The 15,396-nt window shown below is 45.2% G+C and overlaps 1 protein-coding gene across 7 annotated transcripts in view; it reads right to left on the bottom strand.

Annotated features, from left to right (window-relative positions):
• Positions 1–487: 487 nt before the first annotated feature.
• Positions 488–15,396, bottom strand: part of DHX58 (DExH-box helicase 58) — a 208,346-nt gene continuing 193,437 nt past the window's right edge. For 6 of the 7 annotated variants that reach the window (XM_077459543.1, XM_077459546.1, XM_077459545.1 and 3 more), the window contains one exon: positions 488–3,126. In XM_077459543.1, the coding sequence (XP_077315669.1) occupies positions 2,926–3,126 (201 nt within the window). In that variant the 3' untranslated portion in view covers positions 488–2,925. The remainder of the gene's footprint in view (positions 3,127–15,396) is intronic. The other variant, XM_077459549.1, reaches the window with a different exon arrangement.

Here is a 15,396-nt window from a genome sequence, read left to right as displayed (position 1 = left end):
GAGGGGGGCACTTTCAGCCTCAAAAAGAGGCTGAAAATCTCGGCTTATACTCGAGTATATACGGTAAATTTTGGAGAGTGATCCTCTTATATGTAGAAGATGCTTTAGCCCTACCCAATATCTATTCTCCTGCCAGGTGCTTATTGAGTGTTTTGGAGGAGGAAAGTATATCCACATCTCAGAAGACTCTACTACGCTAAAAAAGCAAAAGCAATTGCTCTCAGATGGAAAGAAGCAACCCCACCGTCTCTACAAAGCCAGAGGGAGTACTAAAAAATTTGACAAAGTATGGGCAGGTTGGTTGAAATATGCCCCGTGTGATAGAATATCTGCTTAGCATGAGGAGGAAGAGAAACAGACAATACTTACTAAAGTAGGAATAGGTAATGATCATGATCCTGAACACGAAAGATGTCCTACTGTATTCAAACTATGTAGGTACTGGGGAAGAATTTGAATGTAACATAATTACACCCACACACAGCAATATGATTAAAATATTTTTATTATTTAGGCATTGCGAGTAAGAAACACTTATGTATGTATACAGTTGACGATATAAGAATGTAAAGTCGAGAACATGTTATGTACAGTTGTACGCTGTTATTTTTGATGATGTTATTTTTCTAAAAACAAATAAAATGAAACATTTAAAAAAAAAAAGTGTTATGTAAGATTTGGATGGAATTCTTTGTAGAGTTTACAGATTGGTATTTGATCTTTAATGATTATAATTCAAAGTGCAAATGATTTTCAGTACATGGCCTGCTGCTGGGTAACAAGAAATTGCTTACTAAGCATATTCATTCTCCAGTTCATAATTTCAGTTCTGGTTATTTTGACAGCATACAGGTAAAAACATTGACTCCATTGGTATAGTGCAAAAAGACATCTCCTTGTTCTATATAAGTGACATGTTCCATTAGCAGTTCCTAACGTGTTTGTAACCTTAAAAACAAAAAAAATGGAACCTGTTCCTTTAAAGAATTTTATACAGCACAGTGCATGTGCTGTGTAATTTGGCCCCCCCGTATCACCTAAAAAACCTGTCTCATCCTGCCATTTTCTGCCCCCCCCCGCCACCACGGTTTATCTTGGCTGCTGAGCCCTGACACCATGGTCAGTTTACGCACCTCCCCTCAACCGCTGTGTCTCCTCTCTGTGTCTCCTCTCTCTCCCAACCCCCCCCCCCCCCCCCACCTCCTTGCCTGTTAGCTCCATCTACTCCACAATCCTCCCCTCCAGCTTGTAAAATAATAGTGTTAAGTCTCTACAATCCACTCAGTTAGATAACATGTGCCCCACTGTATGTCCTTTATTTAAAAAAAAAAAATGATTTCTACCTTAGATCAGAGCATCTCCCTGCGCTCACATGACTCCTCGGCTCTCTCCTCCTGGCTTGATGGTGACGCTTACATAGGAACCTGTAGTGCAAGGATCTTCCTGCTCCTACTTCATTTATTTTGTGCATCTGTACTTTCTCAGCCTCTCCTGCCAACTACTGTTTAGGGCTGCCACCTGTCTGGTTTTAGATCCTGTATCTGGGTTTCTGGCCACCTGAAACCCAGATACATCAGTGGCAGGCCTGCAGAATCAGTCCTCCAATCCCCCTCTCGTCAGCTTCCAGAGCTTTTAATTATATTGGTGGGGGGCGATTTAACTGGGGTACAGACTGGCTTGGGGGAATTATACCGGGGGACAGACTTGCCTGGGGGGATTATACTGGGGGACAGAATGGCCTTGGAGGATAATACTGGGGGACAGACTGACCTATGGGGAATTTTACTGGGGAATAGACAGACTTGGGGGAGGGGGGATTATACTTGGGGACAGACTGAACAAAGAGGGATTATACTGGAGGACAGACAGACCTAGGGGGGATATACTGGGGTACAAACTGACCGGGGGGGGGGGGACAGTACTGGGGTACAGACTGACCTTGTTTTATTTAACTACGCTCCTAAATCTACCATTATTAACACAATTTGGCAACACCCAGTGATCGTCACAGGATGCTACATGCGCTGCAATACTACTCTTCTTGGGGCACCCAAAAGTGTCCCAGGTCTTTTACAATTCTATAGTGTAAACTGCACCAAAAAAAAATGTTGCTAAAGTGTTTGGGTTTGGCTTGATGAAAAGGTCGCAACCCTACTACTAATGTCTCCTCCTCTTGTGCTGCTGCTGTCTGTGGATCTGTGGCTCTTTCACCTCTCCCACTACTTGTTATTTCCCCACACCAGTCTTCAGTACACCATTCATTAGTTTGTGAGTCATCAGGGAAGCCATGAATCTTTACAGAGATGGCGGCTGCCACACAGAATCACAGTGTGGATCAAGCATGTTGAGTCTGTCTTGGGGAAAATAACAGCTTTAGGGAACCAACTAGCAATACTGGTATTTAATCATTGGCCTTTAGCTTTTTTTTTTTTTTTTTTTTGGGCACAGCTTCCAGTCTGGGTCTACTTTAAGACAATCACAAAAGGGACAGTGAATTTCCTAGGGGGTGATATCATTCTTAGTTCCCCCTGTGCTTGAAAAATTCAGTAAGTATGATAATTTTACAGCAAAACAAAAATATTAAAGTAAAAGAAGATCCAGATCATTGGTCCCCAAATATTGGATTATGAGACGTGGTTCTCCTCCCTTTGGGTAATGCTTTTGACATCCTTTCTCCACGTACAGACTTTTTTCTTTATTTTACAATACCTTGTCATTATTTATAGAGGTTCATGGTTATTACAATGGTATTTAGTATCTTTGATAAATATATATATATTTTTTTTGGGGTATAAGCATAGAGAATGAAGTTTGATTCAAAACAGTTTTTCTTTCCCACACGCAAGTAAGTCCTCTGACATTTTTAGTATTGCTATGATGTTGTCCATTTAAGAAACATAGAGCTTCATCCATAATGCTTCATTCTCAGTCATCATCATCATCAAGATACTCAAGTAAATTGTTCTCTTCACAATACTGTACGTAATTAAGCAGCTCTACTGTAAAAGGCACATCCTTCCATTGTTTGTAGGGTTTACGCTCCTCAGGAGTTTCTATTACAAAATTCTTGATGCTGACAACTGGAAGACGCACTGCTTTATATATCATAATAATGCCCCACTTCCGCTGAAAGAAAGAGAATATCAGGTTAACTGAAGCGTGTAAACATATGGGAAAGCAACAATGTTGCTAATAAATATAGGAGTAGGAAAACAGAAATTTAAAGTGGCTTGTTTATTTGCTGAGTAGATTTGCAAACTGACATGCCAAGTCCAGGAACTGTCTGTGCATGCAAACGCACCTCCTGCAGTAATGCAGTGTCAGGGCTGGGCTCAGCCCTTCCTTTCTTAGATCTCTAGTGCTCAGCTGTCGGTTAATTGCCAGTACTCTTCATTCCATAGTAACTGACCTGGTCTTTTTTTCCTGCTCGTCAGCTAGCCCTGCTGACTAAACTGCCTGGAACAGAACTCCTGTGCCTTCGTCGGCTCAACATATCCGGATACTCTCTGCTGTGTTTTCCTGTTAAAGACGTTGCCTGGCTGACTTTCCTTCTGGTTCCTGATCCTGTTTGCTACCTCTGACTATTCTGATTTCTGGATTAAAGACTTTTTCCTGGCTGACTTCCCTTCTGATTCCTGATTGTGTTTGCTGCCTCTATTATGCTGATCTCTGGACTCCTGTTTCACTGTCTTGTTCCGACTACCTGCTTTGGTTACCAAACCCTGGCTATGTTTTGACTACGTTTGCTCTGTTTGTACCATATTATTAAAAAGTGTGGTTTTTACTGCACTTCTGTCTCAGTCTGATTCATGGTTCCTGACAGTAGGCAAAGGCTATGAATTCAGAAGATGCAGGCAATCCACTTGCTGGTTATATTTTTTCCAGATAGTATGAGATTTCATTAGTAAAACCTCATCTGGAATAAGCAGTTCAGTTTTGGGCACCAGTTCTCAAAAAGGATATCGGGGGAACTGGAGAAAGTGCACAGAAGGGCAACTAAACTGATAAGAGGCATGGAGGAACTGAGCTATGAGGAAAGATTAGAGAAACTTAATTTATTCACTCTTGTAAAGAGGAGATTAAGGGGGGATATGATCAACATGTCCAAATATATAAGGGGTCCATATAGTGAACTTGGTGTCGAGTTATTCACTTTACAGTCAACAAAGAGGACAAGGGGGCACTCTTTACGTCTAGAGGAAAAGAGATTTCATCTCCGAATACGGAAAGGTTTCTTCACAGTAAGAGCTGTGAAAATGTGGAATAGACTCCCTGCAGAGGTGGTTCTGGCCAGCTCAGTGGATTGCTTTAAGAAGGGCCTGGATTATTTCCTAAGTGTACATAATATAACTGGGTACTAACATTTATAGGTAAAGTTGATCCGGGGGATGAGGAAGGAATTTTTTCCCCTTCTTTAGCAAATTGGATCATGCTCTGCTGGGGTTTTTTGCCTTCCTCTGGATCAACTGTGGGTATAGAATTGAGTATATGGGATTGTATGATATTATTATTATTATTATTATTATTATTATTTTTGTGGTTGAACTGGATGGACTTGTGTATTTTTTCAACCTGACTAACTATGTAACTATGAGCAGGATAACCGCATAGATCAGTTTGCCATAGTGTTACAGACGCTCCTGATTCGCACTGCTCACCTGGATCCTCCCAATGTACAACCTGTGTTGCAGGCTGCTCCTGTCTCTGTGCAGGCACCCGTCTCAAATATTACCACTATAAGAGGTATGTTTGATTCTGTTTCCTCAGAGATTTGGAGGCGATCTAGTTCAATGCAGAGGGCTACAGATTCCCTCGAGTAATGTGATAAACTCTTTTCAGCTTTAGCTGTTAATAACTCTCCCTTGTCCATGAGCCTGGTCACCTTATGCACTGTACCTATTACTCTGACCATTGCAGAATTTCATAGGGAGACAATCAGCTTCTACTTGATAACATCTCCTGCCTATCCTCTTATCTTAGGTTATCCTTGGCTTAAGCTGGGTACACACTATAGTTTTTTTCCCCGCAACACCACAGGTTGAATGATAAAAACCTGTCAGCTCCGGTCGGAGCCGCTGTACCAACAATGCAAGTTTAGTCCAGTGATCTCCCCTGCTGAGCTGTTGTGTCCTGACAGGGGGACAGCCCCCTGCCAGAGCACTCCGATCAGTGCTCTCTGCTATTGGCTGAGAGCGCTGATTGGGAGTTGGTCGGCAGCTTTTTTCAGCATGCACATCCAACAGAACAGCTTCTTTTTTGAACCGGCAAATGTCTCCCGAAAATTCTGCCCATGTGTACAGGGCTTTAGACTCCATAACCTGCACATAGATTGGGCTATAGAGGAGATTAGGTCCTGGTCCCAGACCTGCATCCAGACCTGCATTATAACTGCTGACCGGTTGCCCATTTGTAACTCTTTTGTAGCCAGTAACTGTCATGTGCCTTTATTACAGTCCTTTTCGGCTCCTGATCACAACAACTTTTCCAAGCGTCACTCCAGTTTGCATACCTATTTGCCTTTAAATGACTGCTGTAGTGTAGCAGTACCCCCATAGGAGCTGCTTGGATATTTGTACCCGGGTCTCCCACTGATTAATCCAGAGCCAGTTATGCAGTATTTTCACACAGCCAGGTGCACACACTCTTCCCCTTGTTGTCTTCAATGACCAGTCTAGGGGAAGTGTTTTTATGTTTTGTTTGGATAGAAGGCAATTAGTAGGATACTCCAAATTAACTATGCAGAAGCGAGGACAACTCTCTTTGTAGAACTGTGAAGCAGATTATTCTGCTGAACCATACAGCATTTGTATGGAATGAACAAGTGCCTCTGCAGCAGAAGGTATACCTTCCAACTTTTGAACTTCAAAATGGGGGAAACTTGAGGAAGGAAGTAACCTTGCATAGCGCACCATGGCATATGTGGGTGTGGTCAAACTCTTGAGAGTGGGAGGTAATTAAGGGGCGTCATTAAACAAACCTGGGCCTTCCTTGTACCTATAAAATATGCTTTTAATATTGTTCCACAAGCAAGTCTCATGGATACATAGAAACCCCAGCATATTCATTTAAAAAAAGGATAAAAGGGTGCAGGGTTTTGGAGTGCATTACGTACAGAGCGCAGGGTTCTGGGATAAGCTACATACAGAGTGCAGGATTCTGAGATGAGCTGTGTACAGAGTGCAGGGTTCTGGGTTAAGCTGCTTACCCACTTAACAACCGCCCATTGCCGATTAACGGCATCAGGGCGGTTGTTTAACTCTAAGAGGCCGTTAATTAACGGCCTCCTAGAATTCTGCTCTCGCGCGCCCCCTGGGGCGCGCACACGAGAGCATCCGTGACCGCTGGGTCCAGTGGACCCGGCGCATCACGAATCACGGTAAACGGCCGCTCATCGCGGCCGTTTACCACGTGATCGCTCCGTCAAATGACGGAGTGATCACTTGTAAACAAGCCGGCGTCATGTTATGACGCCGGTTCCTCCCTCCCCCTCTCTGTACCGATCGGTACAGCGGAGGGGGAAGAGATCGGTGTCAGCAGCGATGTGGGCTGCATCTGCAGTGCCCACATCGCTGCTCACCGAAAATTAACCCCTCAAATCCCTGCAAATACTCTGCATTACTCTGCAATTCCCTGCAAATACTCTGCATTACTCTGCAATTCCCTGCAAATACTCTGCATTACTCTGCAATTCCCTGCAAATACTCTGCATTACTCTGCAATTCCCTGCAAATACTCTGCATTACTCTGCAATTCCCTGCAAATACTCTGCAATTCCCTGCAAATACTCTGCAATGCCCTGCAACACTCTGCATTGCCCTGCAACACTCCGCATTGCCCTGCAACACTCCGCAATGCCCTGCAACACTCCGCAATGCCCTGCAACACTCCGCAATGCCCTGCAACACTCTGCAATGCCCTGCAACACTCTGCAATGCCCTGCAACACTCTGCAATGCCCTGCAACACTCCGCAACGCTCTGCAATACCCTGCAACACTCTGCAACACCCGCCAATACCCTGCAACACTCTGCAATGCTCTGCAACCCCCGCCGATACCCTGCAACACTGCAATGCTCTGCAACCCCCGCCGATACCCTGCAACACTGCAATGCTCTGCAACCCCCGCCGATACCCTGCAACACTCTGCAATGCTCTGCAACCCCCGCCGATACCCTGCAACACTCTGCAATGCTCTGCAACACCCGCCAATACCCTGCAACACTCTGCAATGCTCTGCAACACCCGCCAATACCCTGCAATGCTCTGCAACGCAGTACTCTGCAACACCATGCTCTGAGATACCCAGCCATAGTCGGTGATACCCTGCAATACCCAGCCATAGACATCTCCCGCCGCCCTCCGCCCTCCGGTGCTTCTACCGAATCGCTAATACGATCAAAGCCAGAATCTTTTTTTTTTTCAGGCTTCCCAGCTTAGAGGTGAGATGTGGGTCTTATTGACCCCACATCTCACTGTAAAGAGGACCTGTCATGCCATATTCCTATTACAAGGGATGTTTACATTCCTTGTAATAGGAATAAAAGTGATCCAAAAAATTATTTTTGGGGAAAAAAATGTCAAACTAAAATAAATAAAGTAAAATGAACAATAAAAAAAAAATGTTTTTTTTAAAGCGCCCCTGTCCCCATGTGCTCGCATGCAGAAGCGAACGCATGCGTAAGTCCCGCCCACATATGAAAACGGTGTTCAAACCACACATGTGAGGTATCGCTGCGAACGTTAGAGCGAGAGAAATAATTCTAGCCCTAGACCTCCTCTGTAACTCAAAACATATAACCAGTAAAAAAAATGTAAATCGTCGCCTATGGGGATTTTTAAGTAGCGACGTTTGCCGCCATTCCACGAGCGTGTGCAATTTTGAAGAGTGACATATTAGGTATCTATTTACTCAGCGTAACTTCATCTTTCACATTATGCAAAAATTGGGCTAACTTTACTGTTTTTTTTTTTTTTTAAGCACAAAACAGTTTTTTTTCCAAAAAAAAGCATTCGAAAAATTACTGCGCAAATACCGTGCGAGATAAAAAGTTGCAAAGACCACCATTGTATTCTCCAGGGTGTTTGCTAAAAAAACATATATAATGTTTTGGAGTTCTATGTAATTTTCTAGCAAATAAATGATGATTTTTACATGTAGGAGAGAAATGTCAGAATTGTCCTGGGTGCTCCAGAACGCCTGATGGCGCTCCCTGCATGTTGGGCCTCTGTATGTGGCCACGCTGTGTAAAAGTCTCACACATGTGGTATCACCATACTCGGGAGTAATAGCAGAATGTGTTTTGGGGTGTAATTTGTGGTATGCATATGCTGTGTGTGAGAAATAACCTGATAATATGACAATTTTGTGAAAAAAAAAAAAAAAAGTAAAAAGAATCTTGATTTTGCAAAGAATTGTGGGAAAAAATGACAACTTCAAAAAACTCATCATGCCTCTTACTAAATACCTTGGAATGTCTTCTTTCCAAAAAGGGGTCATTTGGGGGGTATTTGTACTTTTCTGGCATGTTAGGGTCTCAAGAATTGAAATAGGCCGTCAGTCCTTCAGGTGTGATCAATTTTCAGATATTGGCACCATAGCTTGTGGACTCTATAACTTTCACAAAGACCAAATAATATCCACCAATTTGTACTTATTTTTACCAAAGATATGTAGTAGTATAAATTTTGGCCAAAATTTATGAAGAAAAAATTTCTAATCTGCTAAATTTTCTAACAGAAACAAAGAAAAATTCGTTTTTTTACAGAATTTTCGGTATTTTTTCTTTTATAGCACAAAAAAAAAAAAACCCAGCGGTGATTAAATACCACCAAAAGAAAGCTCTATTTGTGTGAAAAAAAGGACAAAAATTTCATATAGGTCCAGTGTTGCATGACTGAGTAATTGTCATTCAAAATGCGAGAGCACCGAAAGCTGAAAATTGGTCTGGTTATTAAGGGTGTTTAAGTGCCCAGTGGTCAAGTGGTTACAGACTGCAAAGTTCTGGGATGACCTGCATACACAGTGCAGGGTTATGGGATAAGCTGTGTACAGAGTGCAGGGTTCTGGTATGAGCTGCTTACAGAGTGCATGGTTCTGGGTTGAGCTGCATACAGAGTGCAGGGTTCTAGGAGTGAGGGGGCTGACATATATACAGGATTGAGGGGGTAAGACATATATACAGGTGTGGGGGGGTGGGGCTGACATATATACAGGTGTAAGGGGACTGGCATATATACAGGATTGAGGGGGAGGGCTGACATATATACAGGATTGAGGGGGAGGGGCTGAGTGCATACTGGTGAGGTGGCCGGTATGTGGATTCGGTGGGATGGCCCATGGGCAAGCCCTGGGGAATGTTCAGGCTCAAGGGGGGGGGACCAGGTCTAAAGCTATGTAAGGGGCCCAAACATTTCTGATGGCTGGGGCACAGGGTTCTTCGATGAGCTATGTACAGGGTGCAGGGTTCTAGGGTGAGTTACGTACAGGGTGCAGGGTTCTGCGATGAGCTGCATACAGAGTGCAGGGTTCTGGGATGAGCTGCCTACAGGGTGCAGGGTTCTGAGATGAGCTGCCTACAGAGTGCAGGGTTCTGCGATGAGCTGCCTACAGGGTGCAGGGTTCTGAGATGAGCTGCCTACAGAGTGTAGGGTTCTGGGATGAGCTGCCTACAGAGTGCAGGGTTCTGGGATGAGCTGCCTACAGGGTGCAGGGTTCTGGGATGAGCTGCTGAGCTGCCTACAGAGTGCAGGGTTCTGGGATGAGCTGCCTACAGGGTGCAGGGTTCTGGGATGAGCTACGTACAGAGTGCAGGGTTCTGAGATGAGCTACATACAGAGTGCAGGTTTCAGGGATGACCTACGTACAGAGTGCAGTGCTCATCAAATGCAGCCTACCAGTTCTCATCAAATGCAGCTTATCAGTGTCCATCAAATGAAGTCCCATCAATGCAGCCTACTAGTGCCCATCAATGCAGCCTATAAGTGCCCATCAATTCAGTCTACCAGTGCCCACCAAATGCAGCCTCATTAGTGCCCATCAATGCCGCCTACCAGTGCCCATCAATGGCGCCTACCAGTGCCCACCAATGCAGCCTACCAGTGCCCATCAATGGCACCTACCAAAAACATAAATGTATTTTATTTGGATTTTATTCTGTTCGGTTTGACGAAGTAGCTGAAGCTCCCCGAATGTTGTCGCCCACCTTGTGATGTCATCGCAGCCCGACCTCATTCCAGCCACAGCCTTCACACCAGCCTACATCCCAGCCTGGCAGGGCTTCCCTCACTTGCTTGACAATTACCATCATCCACTCCCCTTTGGAACTGCAAACATCTGACGACCCACAACCTGCAGTTCATCCAGATAAGATGTCATGGTGACACTCACCTGCGCCCCTGTACAGCAGCGGTGACTGGTGACTCATTCATCCATCCATCCTGGACCTGTGCCAAGCCAACGGCTCTCAAAAGAAACAGATGATCTGCCTTCACCACGTTAACCCTTGTGAGTGCCTTTCTTTTTAATCATTGTGTTTTTATACATTTTATTGTTACACTTAGATGACAGTGCATTCTCCTTCAGTTTCCAGTTCACAGAAGCTAACAATACCCTCACTGAAGAAGAGCTGCAGCCATTTATAAAGTAAACTTCTTCCACATGTACTGACATTCTAGCTACAATGGGTCCAAGAACCACTCTCTGTTTGCGCTAAGGGATTTATATTTTTTTTTATTTTTTTTGTACCAACCTAACTGGCTAGACATGTTCAGCAATAACTTGAACTTTAACAATAAGACTGAAATATCTAAAGTCCCTTTGAGGGCCTGGGTTCTGACATCTGCTAGTCAAACCCAGGAACCAGCTTGAAGGAATGTGAAGTCCACTCCACTGGTACCTGCAGTGACGTCAACCCTGCAGCATCAGGAGCACCACATCTTCTTGTGGCAAGCCATTGCCTGAGCCTATGGCAATGACTCACCTGCATACAGACAATCAACAGTCAGTTGAATCTGGAGAAGCTTTTCAGTGGAAATGCTTTTCCCCAGCACTTCACTTTTAGAAATGAAAGCACTTTTTAGCATAAGCTCTTCCTCCAGCACTTTACTTCAAGAAAGGTAGCGACCAACTGCCCTCTGGCATGGCAGCAACGCTCACAACTTGACTTTGTGACAGATAGTGGGGCACTGGCCAAAAGATTTTCACATAGTGTCCCTTGTAGCAACTAGGGGTTTACCCCCTCCGGGTAACAGCCCCTGGAAGTCCTCTACAGCAGAAGCTTATTCTTCCAGATGATAGAATGAATCCCAGATGCCTCTGCTTTAATTTGCAAGGATATAAGGGAAAGGGGATTAAACAGGTATTCCCTTTTCTCAACAGCCGTTTAGGCACAGCAGCGATGAAAGAACTGGTACTCTTCTCTCTTTCTGAGGCTTCCAGCACAATAGCCTTTAGCCCAGGCTCACACCAGTGCGATCACAGCCATCGCATGTGATTAGCTCCCGCACCTGCGGTGCCGCTTAATGCAATGTCTGTGAGATGCGAGCTCAGCCATACAGTTGTATGGCTGAACTCGCCTTAGAGTCACACAGAAAAAAGTGCAGGGATTTGTTCTGTTTTCTCACAAATTGCAATCCGATTCCTGTGCGAGTTCACACTTCGATCTGTGAACCAATCTGGGGTTGTCATTAACAATGTAGTGACACCCGCAGCGGTTTGCAGAAAGCAGTGTGAACTGCCTGTGGGAGAGTGCTGTAATCACTGTGGTTCCCACATTGCATCAGTGTGAACCTAGGCTCAAACCCGACAAAACGTTTCTTTTCTGTATAGCGATCATTCAGCTACAGTGAGTAACAACAGCTTAAGCGCATCTCGATAGTAGAAATCTGGGTGTGGTATCTGGACCATTTTCCTATCTGGGCCCCAGATATTGCTGGACCACTCCAGATTTTTCTTCCGATGTCGCCTGACCACTACTCGGTCAAAATAAATGGATTCCCCAAATTCCAATTTTTTTTAACCGACCAAAGCTGGGCCTTGGACTAGTTGCTATAGGGCTTGGGGATAAACATAAAGTTCCAAACTGCTTCCTCACACCAGGAAACCCTCTTGGCCTCTATCTCCTCCATGATCTAGGGATAGTCGTACCCATATTCCATGGCTACCTTCTGTTGGACGAACCTTTGAAACTGAAAGAACATTGGTAGCTTCTGCCTGTCATCTCTCCTCTTCTTGATGAGCAAGGTAAAGGCTTCGTCCTGAGCTCGTGCTCGAGCATAATTGCGGAGAGAGGAGAGATCAGAAACTCTACTAGTTTAGGCCTCATGGCATCTTGATCGCCATCCTCATTGTGCAGATCAGAACACAAAGAATCTTCTATCCCTCTCTTCAGCCTCACAGTCCCATTCTGACCCCCTCTCTGCAATCCCTTACTCTAGAGCAAAAGTCTCCAAACTGCGGCCCAAGGGCCGAATGTGGCCCTTTGCTAGCCTTCATCTGGCCCTTGGGGCAATATTGCTCCCAATGATATGAGGCACTATTCCTCCCACCGACAACAACAATGGGCCAATATTTCTCCAACTATTTCCAATGATGGGGCACTACTTCCCCTTCTTCCACCACCAACACTAAGGCCGTGTTTATTCTCACTGATACTGGGCCGGGGCAATCCAGCCCCACTCATTTCTGGCCCTTTCCTTGAAAAGCTTGGAGACCCTTGCTCTAGAGACCCAAAGCGGTGTTGAAAGCTTGGCGACCCCACATGAATGATCGCTGGCCCCTCCTCACCTGAGGAACTTGTAGAATTTGGCCTCTGGATCTTCTGGGTGCCCTCTGCCCCTCTAAGAGCCGGACACCGACTTGCTGTGACTACAGCTGATGCATGCTTCTGCCGATGCCCAGCCCTGACCAGCTGGGTGCTCTGTATCACTGAGATGTGTGTCTCCCTGGTCTGACAGATGGTGGTGCATGTCTCTTTTGCGGTGGCTCCTCCTGCTGAGCAGACCTTTCCAGTGCACCTTTTCCCACGTTGCACGTTAACTCTTTCATTGCTGGCACTTGAAAACTACTTGGCATCAAGAACTTTTACTGTAAAGCAGACAGCATCCATTACGGCAAACACACGGACAGCAAATTCAGCTGTCCTTGAACTCCTTTTCCAGTGCACTGACTGGGCTTCTTCACCGCTACTGCTTGAAAATGTCCCGTTACAAATGACTGTGTAGCAGGGTTCTAGTATGAGCTGCAACCCTTGGCGTCTGCCATCTTACACCCTGAGTTAACTCTTCCTTTTTCACTTCCTGGCAATGTGTTTGCATTAATCACTGTAGAGCAGACATCCCCTTCCATTATACAACAGTTTCCCTTCTACCGTGATCCCACAATCCACACAGCAAGATATGATAATTTATTAGACACCTTATTTGGCCATTGCTGGTAGTAACCACTGCTGTGATAACTCATTGATGCATGTTTATTAATTTTTGTACATGTTTCACTTTAACATTTGTATCTAGCGCCACTATTTTTATCTCATTTTTAGAGGTTCAAATACTGTTCACATTGTTGTATTATTCAAAGTGGCAGCTATATTGTATAGGTATAGATCTTATCTATAGGCACATTGGTGGACTTCAATTGTATGCATAGGGAACTTGCTGACCATCAGGTTTTATGATAATAATCCTGCAGCAAAATCCGGGGGTGGTTTTCTCGTAAACGTCCGTTTCTCTGAAGTGCAGCCGACAGCTCGTGCAGGTGGATTCCATCATCCGCAGCCTATGAGAACAGCAGGGAACACAGGGGCAATCTGAGATGACGTCACTTCTAGGTTAGGGTGACCAGACATCCCTGGTTTCCAGGGACAGTCCCCGGATTGAGGACACTGTCCCCGGAGCCAGTCTGTCCCCGGATTGCGGTGGTATGGAGGGGGGGATCTGTTACTCTCACCCTGGGTGAAACACTTGGGGGGGTGCACAATCATTACTGCCCCCCAAGTGTGCTGTGTTGCCCCCCCTGCCCAGGGACTCCTGTAGTCTAGCCTGTCCCCCATGATCCCTCTGACAGATTATCATGCAGGCCATTGAGAAGTGAGCAAAATCAACCAATCTACACTGTTCATGTGGGGGGGTGTGAGTAGTGCAGGAATCAGGTAGGTCATTGTAGTAGTCAGTATAGGAATTGGGTAGGTCAGTGTAGGAATCAGGTAGGTTAGTGTAGAGGATAGTGTAGGAATCAGGTAGGTTAGTGTAGTGGTCAGTGTAGGAATCAGGTAGGTCAATGTAGGGATAAGGTAGGCCAGTGTAGGGATAAGGTAGGTCAGTGTAGTGGTCAGGTAGGCCAGTGTAGTGGTCAGGGTAGGAAACTAGGTAGGTTAGTTCAGTGGGCAGGTAGGTCAGTGTAGGAATCAAATTGGTTAGTGGAAGGGACTCAGGGAGTGCTAAAAGTCTGGCGGGGGTGCACATTTCTTGCCTTGTGCCGGGCGTTGACAACCCACGCTACACTTCTGACTGCATATATAATTTGAGGAAAATATGCGTATAAAATAGTTTACCATTGGTCAATTGAAAAAAATAAAAAATATGTCCTCGGATTTCATTTTAAAAATCTGGTCACCTTATTCTAGGTGCAGGGTGAGAGGAGGTGGCTTCGCATTCAGTGCATGCTTGCTCCTTCCTCAGGCCATCTTCTACCTGAAGCCGCATGGCAGGCTATGCTGGAGAGAGGTACTACCTGAACCTCTCTCCTTAGAGGTGGGCTGGACTGGAACATCAAGCCCATGTGCTGCTGAAATATAAATACAGTCACCCAGCATTTCCTGGGGCACATCTCCTCCTAATTGGCCAGGGCTATCTACATCTGTGCTCTCACCTGCTAGGTTTCCTCCCACTGGCCAATATGCCTTCTTGCTTTTGGATCAGTGTGAACCATCAAGACAGCATGAGCAGCACCAGATCACAGTGAGCAGACCTCACTAATCAATCACTGCTCTCTGTTAATCAGATAGCATCTAAATTTACCTGTCTGCTTCTCTGTTAAGCAGAAAAGACAAAAACTATATACACTCTCTAGCACCTACCTAAAAGACACGGACAAGTTTATTGAATCCTCTGCAGGCCACCTCTCCAGCCAATTGTCACAGTCTGGATCTTTTCCTCCAAGATGTCAAACTTACTCACTGTCTCACAGTCTTTAGCCTTGTGTGGAAACTTCCCCTAAGTTTCACAATATCTTACTTCCAGCACAAGTAATGAGGGTTGTACAGAGCAGCCCAGAACCTCCTCTTCTAGGGTCCCCCACTAGCATTCTCAGCTTCTCCTCTTCTATATGTGGCTCCATAGCAAACTACTTGCTAAGGGGATCACACCTGCGGGATCACTCCTGAGCTGGACTGTGTGTGTC

This window comes from Lithobates pipiens, unplaced genomic scaffold (assembly GCF_037356315.1).
Source record: "Lithobates pipiens isolate NorthernLeopardFrog02 unplaced genomic scaffold, aLitPip1_a1.2 Scaffold_28, whole genome shotgun sequence".
Lineage (NCBI taxonomy): Eukaryota > Metazoa > Chordata > Amphibia > Anura > Ranidae > Lithobates > Lithobates pipiens.
Note: the sequence above shows the minus strand (reverse complement) of the source record. Positions and strands in the feature narration are given on the sequence as shown.